Source organism: Haliaeetus albicilla, chromosome 31 (assembly GCF_947461875.1).
Source record: "Haliaeetus albicilla chromosome 31, bHalAlb1.1, whole genome shotgun sequence".
NCBI classification, from domain to species: Eukaryota; Metazoa; Chordata; class Aves; order Accipitriformes; family Accipitridae; genus Haliaeetus; species Haliaeetus albicilla.
Genome location: NC_091513.1, coordinates 1,484,488 through 1,492,099, shown reverse-complemented (window position 1 = coordinate 1,492,099; position 7,612 = coordinate 1,484,488). Strand labels below are relative to the sequence as shown.

The 7,612-nt window shown below is 53.1% G+C and overlaps 1 protein-coding gene across 1 annotated transcript; it reads right to left on the bottom strand.

Annotated features, from left to right (window-relative positions):
* On the bottom strand, positions 1-909 carry LOC138683128 (olfactory receptor 14J1-like). The gene has a single exon (XM_069774653.1). It carries the CDS (start codon positions 907-909, stop codon positions 1-3), a length of 909 nt encoding a protein of 302 aa, XP_069630754.1.
* Between the last annotated feature and the right edge of the window lie 6,703 nt (positions 910-7,612).

Below are 7,612 nucleotides of genomic sequence, written 5' to 3'. Positions count from 1 at the left end.
CTAAACAGGAGTCCATGAAATCAGTTTCCTAATACCATTCTTGATCTCATGGTTCCTCATGCTGTAGATGAGGGGGTTCACTGCCGGAGGCACCACTGAGTACAGAACTGCCAGCAGCAGGTCCAGGGATGGGGAGGATATGGAAGGGGGCTTCAGGTAGGCAAAAACACCAGTGATTACAAACAAGGAGACCACAGCCAGGTGAGGGAGGCACGTGGAAAAGGCTTTGTGCTGTCCCTGCTCAGAGGGGATCCTCAGCACAGCCCTGACGATCTGCCTATAGGACAGCACAATGAAAACAAAACAATAGAAGTGCACAAGGACACTAACCACAAGTACCCCAACTTCCCTGAAGAAGGAGTCCAAGCAGGCGAGCTTGAGGATGTGGGGGATTTCACAGAAGAACTGGTCCACAGCATTGCCCTTGCAGAGTGGTATTGAAAATGTATTGGAAGTGTGTAGCACAGCATGGAGAAACCCACTGCCCCAGGCAGCTGCTGCCATGTGGACACAAGCTCTGCTGCCCAGGAGGGTCCCGTAGTGCAGGGGTTTGCAGATGGCAACGTAGCGGTCATAGGCCATGACAGTGAGGAGATACAATTCTGCTGACATCAAAAAGGTAAACAGAAAGACCTGGGCAGCACATCCTGGGTGGGAAATAGCCCTGGTGTTCCACAGGGAATTGGCCATGGCTTTGGGGACAGTGGTGGAGATGGCACCCAGGTCAAGGAGGGATAGGTTGAGGAGGAAGAAGTACATGGGTGTGTGGAGGCGGTGGTCGCAGGCCACGGCTGTGATGATGAGGCCGTTGGCGAGGAGGGCAGCCAGGTAGATGCCCAGGAAGAGCCAGAAGTGCAAGAGCTGCAGCTCCCGGGTGTCTGCAAATTCCAGGAGGAGGAACTCAGTCATGGAACTGCTGTTGGGCATATGCATCCTCTGGACACAGGGGACTGTCCAAGGAGGAAAAGGCAGTGACAAGTTACCAGAAACATCTCTGAGTAAAACCAAAGATATGTCTCATACACCCTCCCCCTATCACACACGCACCCTTTTCCCTTCCTCAGGAGGAAATTTCATTCTGCCTCTGGTCTTCAGCTTCATTGTCTGTGGCTCTGTGTGCTGGAGCAGGGCCTCTGCCCATTTTCTTTTGAGGAGTCGACCCAGCCCCACTGCAGTGGGTAGATGGGAACGTGGCAGGGGGGCTGGGTTTGATATTCAGAATATGTCAGATAAAATCACTCCTAACACAGGAGGGCTTGTCAGCATCTGCACTCCCAGTGTTAAAGAATGTGGGTGGCAGAAAGAAGTTTTGGGGGGGGGGGGGTTGACTACTTCCCCCATCCTGCCATGTGAGTGTTCTCTGAAATCAGAAATCATGAGCTGAGCCATGAGAGGCAAAGGGATTCACTGTGGCTTAGTGAGGAGTGAATGGAACCAGCTGCCCTGTGCTTGCAGTTTTCTCAGATGGAGGTTGATCACACTCCCATGGTACCAGTAAAAGCCACCAGATGCTGCTGAGAGCAGAGGGATCCACTCAATGCCTCACCCTTTCTCAAGGTCTCAGCACCCTGTTTCTAGCCAAGGACACACACCGCTCATTTCACCAATCCAAGAGCATTTGCTCAGTCATAGATAGCATCTCTGCAACTGTCTTTGTGGGCTTTCAGATAACAGAGAATGATTTCCATGCTTAAGGACAGCTCACAGCTTGGAAAGCTACCTCAAAGAGTTAAAGCCAATGTCCTAATGATTACATCTAATCCAGGGAAAACCAGCTCATTCCCCAGCCCCACAGACTGCATTGCCCACAGCCCCACAAGTGAAAGCTGGGACACCTCATTTCCATGGACACACCTGCATAGGAGGACCCACAAGGTCAGAGTGTGACTCTGCAGCTGAAACTCCCATTCCCGGACAGCCTGACAGCAAGAATGAAATAACACTAAAAACAACACAGACAACCGGAGAATCATGGGAAAATGCAGTGAGGGTCTGGCTGAGAAAGGCAAGCAGAGAGGCAGCCGGGCACTCAGGAAAGTTCTGCTTACTCAGCTATTCAGACCTCCTCCCAGACACCAACAGTGCCAGGTAGATGCTCTCAGCCCTGAGCTCTACAGAGGGAAATGGTCACGTGGCTGGAGAGCTGCACCCACGGCTCTGCTGGAGCGCTGGCTGCTGAGGACATGGTTCATGCTTTGGACCCCCCAGTTCTGAAGGGCAGAGGCTTTGCTGGGAGGGAGAGGAGGCAAGGGGGGTTGCTCAGAGGAAGGGGTCTGCGCTGGAGGGGATCATACAGAGATTTCTGAATTCTCCCTCCCACAACATTTCTTGGTTTTGTTTCTTCTCATTCCCTGATCATATTCTTGCTGGCTGGAGATTTTTTCCTGGGAGATGTTTTCCTATCCCATTTCTTTTCCCTGTCAGCACTCACAGACCCCATCCCAACCTTTGCACACCCATCTTGGACTTACAGAAACCTGCCTGTTTGCAGAGCACTGGCTGGGTGCATGTTCCTGTTTGCAGGTGCAAAAGGGCAGCTCAGAACAACCCTGATGGGTCCAGAAAAGGGGGTGTTGTCCATAGGCAGGGCAGTGGCTCAAGGCACTTTAACAGGCTCCTAGCAGACCTACTGATCACTGTGCCCTGGTACACAGCCCCCTGGGGCTGAGGGACCCTGCTCTAAAGCACAGCTCGGGGGGGGGGGCGGGGTGCCCTGCACCAATGCCTTCACAGCCCTTCAGCCATCCCCAGAAAAAAAGTAGCTGTCATGCCCTGTCCTTCTGATGGTGCAGCAGGGAATTCCTGCTCTGGACTACATCCTTCTTGTCTACCGTAGAGAAACTGTGAGTTTTACTTACAGAGCTCACAAGCTGTGGCTTGTGCCAGCTTTTGGAGATCCTTTCAGGATACTCTTGTGCATTGCCCTGCAGTCAGAGACCTACCGTGTGAAGATCTGTCCTGCAACAAGCCCTCCTTTGTCCTCCAACTGCTGACTGCCTTTAACCTCCCTCTTCCTCACTACTCTCCCCTCGGTGCCTGCAGGCAGTGCCCTCAGCCCTGCTGCGCTTTGCAGAGGAGCTGCTCCTGGGCAGAGCTGTCTCTCTGCAGTGCTGTCTCCTTGTAATGAGCTCCCTCCAGTCCAGGAGCCCAGTTCAGCTCAGCAGCAGAGGACCAGCCCAAGGCAGCCCTTTCTCTGCCCCCTCTGGGCTCCCTGAAGATGTCTCTGGAGCTCTGGGGCTGACAGCTCCTGAAAGGCACCAGGGTCACCCCTGGGGACCATGCTGCAAAATCACCTGAAGTAATCACCAACAGTAGAGACTGAATCCAGCAACATGGTTTGCCCTGCCAGAGTGCGGTTCTCTGTGACAGGTGTCAACGTTCCCCTCTCAACATCAATATTCTTCACCCACAAGAGAAGGGACACACAGACAGGGCCATGGAGGGGCTTGGCTTCCCTTTTGCAGGCCAGGGATTCAGCTGAGGCAGTGCAGGCTTCTCATCCTGACCAGGAAGCCCTTGGGTTGAAGCGCAACTCAGCTCCTCGCTTTGACTCCACAGACCCAGCGGAGCTGGGAATCCTCCTGCTTCAGTTCAGGTATGCACAAAAGAGTTGCCAGTGTGTGAGCCCTTCTCTGAGCCCCTTACCTTTAGTCAGTGGGGACTCGGGTGCTCACATACAGATACTTTGTGATGACTGAGGTGCCAGAGGTGGTCCAAGACATGGGCAAGTGTTTGCAAGCCCTGATGGAAAATCTCTGAGGATACCCACCTCCTCCCTGAGCATCAGCTGAGGGCCAGAGGGGGAATGGAGAGATCTTGGCCACCCACAATGACATCAGATGTTTAGGGCACCTGAACGTGCCTTGTAAAATATCTGAAAAGCCTCTAGTGCCATGCCAGGTGCCTGCGTGCCAAACACAACTCCACTCAGTAGGCAAACACAGCACCCAACCTCCAGGAAAGCCATGCCCTCTTAGAGCTGGTGGGGGGCAGACACCCCAGGGCCTCCCAAAGGGGTCCAGTGACTATGTGCCACTACCTGAACGACAGCCCCACGGCACTGATGCAAGGCCATGCCACCTACACCCGTGGTGATGCAGGGCTGGGAAGCAGATCCCATCAGGGTGCCCTCCCCTGTGCCTGTGTTCTCAGCCCTGGACTATTCTCCTCTCTCTGTACCTCTACTCACCCACCTGCTACTAAGAAGAGGGAAGCTGATAATAATCACAGACTCATAGGATCAGAGGATCATAGAATGGTTTTGGTTGGAAAGGAACCTTTAAAGACCACCTAGTTCAAACCCCTTGCCATGGGCAGGGACATCTTTCGCTAGATCAGGTTGCTCAAAGCCCCATCCAACTTGACCCTGAACACTGACAATGATGGGGCATCCACAACTTCTCTGGGCAACCTGTCCCAATGTCTCACCACCCCCACCATAAAAATTTGCTTCTTATATCCAATCTACCCTCTTTAGTTTTGAAACCCTTACCCCTTGTCCTGTCACTTGGTAAAAAGTCTCTCTCCATCTTCTTAAAAGCCTCCTTTATATATTGTATGGCTGCACTAAGGTCTCCTGTCACAGATCCTGATTTAGAATTCTGCCAAGCACACCGATTTGTCGCAGACAGGCGATTTAGACTGCTTAAAGAACCACTGCCAGAGGTATCAGCAAAAGTGGTTTTCTTGAAACTTAGCAAAGTTTGATGGCAAGGTTCACTCTATCACTTACTGCACAAAGGATATAAAAATGATTCAAAGTTACCAACACAGAATCAAAGGTACCAACACAAAATCTGTATAGAGCACTATCATACAAGGTAATACGTGATATTGGTCATTTCCCGAAGATCTGCAGAAGGTAAGAAGTCTCTCAGCCTCAAGAACCTTGAGAGATGTCCCAGCTCAAGGGGAGATCCCTGCCGTACAGCCAGCTGCTTAGCAGGGAGAGCTCAAAGAAGGCTCACTTAGGCTGTCATATTTATGGAATAAAGTGGTTGGCTCGCAGTCAAATTATATGCAGTGGAGAAGGTATGCATGAGACTCCTTGTACCCACAACTTTCTTTGTTTGTTGACAAACGAGTCTTGGAGGAAACACCTGCTATTCATGTGTTAATCACATGCTTGCTGTTCCAGTTTCCAAGCCCATACGCATCAATGTTCACCATGTCACTCTCTTCCTGTGTGGGTTTCCAGAGAATAGCTTGGAACTAGAGAGGTTCTTAGTCATGTTATACCTAGGCATTTACCTCTTTTGGAGCCTGAACCAAACTACCACTAGTTTGGCCAAAGAGTCGAGTGCATCCATCCCAGGGACTCAGCTCCCTCCCGTTCCTGCCACAAACCAATGGGTGGTGGGAATCCTCTTGCCTCAGTTCAGGTGTGCACACAATACAGTCCTCTGAAGACTGGAAGAAATCACATGTCCCTCCTATCTCCAAGAAGGACCCAGGGAACTGCAGGCCAATCAGCCTTACCTCTCTCCCTGGGAAGGTAATGGAGTAGCTAAGCCTGGAAATATTTCCAGGCACATCGTACTGGTTTTGGCTGGGGTGGAGTTAATTTTCTTCATGGGGGTCCCTAAGGTGCTATGTCTGGGATCTGTGACCAAAAGCATGTTGACAACACACCAATGTTGGAACTATTGCTGAACCATGTTTGCAGAGCATCAAGGCCCTCTCTGTTCCCTCTCTTCCTCCCCAGCGAGTAAACTGTATTTCTTGGTGAGGGAAGAGCAGGGGATGTCATTTAGCAAGTCAAAGGTTTACACTGTCTATTGGTGTCCATGTCCACGTCTTGGTAGCGGGGGGGGTGGGGGGGTGTGCAGTGAAGGCCCCTGTGAGGAGATGCCAGGGGCTGCCTCCATGCCAGACACATCTGGTTCCAGCTGGCTCCAAAATGCACCCACCACTGGCCAAAACCTGAGCCCATCAGCAAAGCTGGGGGAACCTCTGTGAAGGTATATTTAAGAAAGGATACAACTGCTAGACTGGGAGAGGAGCGAGGAGGAAGAAGTGTGAGAAACAGCCCTGCAAACACCAAGGTCAGTGAAGAAGGAGGGAGAGGAAGTGCTCCAGGTGCCAGAGCAGATGGTCTCCTGCAGCCCATGGAGAAGACCCCAGTGGAGAAGGTAATCCCTGCAGCCTGTGGATGACCCAACACTGGAGACATTGGATCATTCCTGAAGGAATGGTGGCTTGAGGAGAGCCCATGCTGGAGCAGATTTATGTCAAAGGACTGTAGCCCATAGGAGGGACCGCATGGGAAAAGTGTTAGAAGGAAGGAGCAGCAAAGAGGACCTGGTATGGACTGACCACAACCCCCCATTCCCCACCCCCTGCACTGCTCACAGGGGGAGGAGGTAGAAGAGTTGTGAGCTAAGGAGGGAAGTTGAGCAAGGGAGAAAAGGGTGGGGAGAGGCCTTCCTTGGGGAAGGAGATAAGGTCTGTCTTATCTCCACCAGCCCCACACTTCTTCAGCCTTTGCAACTGCACATGCCTGGTCTGCCCACGTAGCTTTGCCACTGTCACCTTTGTATGAGGCCCACGCACATCTTGCCACACCCAAGCGTAAGCTGGCCTCCACCAAACCTGGAGCCCAGCTGGCCTTGGAGACAGGGCAGGGCCAGGTCCCCCCTACCCAGGGCTGGGCACAGCTTTTCCCTGGGAACCTCCCTGAGGAGCTCTCCTCCTGTGTGTCAGCCTGTGGCCTGGCACGGGTGGCACAGGGACAAGGGCTGCTGGGGCAGGGCTGAAGTAGCTCAGCTGGGAGAGCGTTAGACTGAAGATCTAAAGGTCCCTGGTTCAACCCTGGGCTTCAGCACTGATTTGCTCCCTTTCATTTTTGCAGAGCCCATCTGCTGCCTTCCAGCCTGCCCCAGCCCTGCTTGCTCCTTCACCCCTTGTCAGAGCACTGTCCCTGCCTTGTAGCTGCAGATCTGTGGCTAAGAAGGAGCCTTCCTCCAGCACCAACAGTCCCCAGCCTCCCCCTGGGCAGGACTCTCCATTTAGTGCTCCTCTGGGCTGCTCTCCATCTGTCCCTCCTTCCCTGCTCCTCACGGATTGGGATCTTTCCTCTGCGGGGTCTCTGCAAAGACCTCCTCTCTCTCCTTCTTGTCATTCTCGATGGTGCACATGCTGCTCCCATCCTCATACACCTCCTCCACCTGGTCCTCAGTTCCCAGACCTGAGGCCACCATCCCCCCAGGCCCAGGGAGAGGCACTCCCTGGAGCTGAGGCCTGAATGGCAGCATCCTCCCTCCGGAGGTCTGTCACAGCGAGACCTCTGATGTGCCCAGGACATCTGACAAAGCTGTGCTGAGGATCAGCCACTGTAGTGCCTGGGCACGCTGTCTTGAGCAGAGTTTCTTGGCCCCCGCTGCAATGATTGATGAAACACCGATGTGCTCCTCTCTGGGCATCAGCAGGGAGATACAGAGCACAGGGGATCCCTCTGGGGCCCCACATGAACATCACTCTGCATCGGTTCATGCCTGCTGCGAGGGCACAAGCTGGGACACAAATGCCAGCAGTGGCTCCTCTGCGGTCCAGCATGGAAGGTCACCAACTCTCACACCGTGTCTTCACAACAGCCCCAGCTCAACCACTCCAC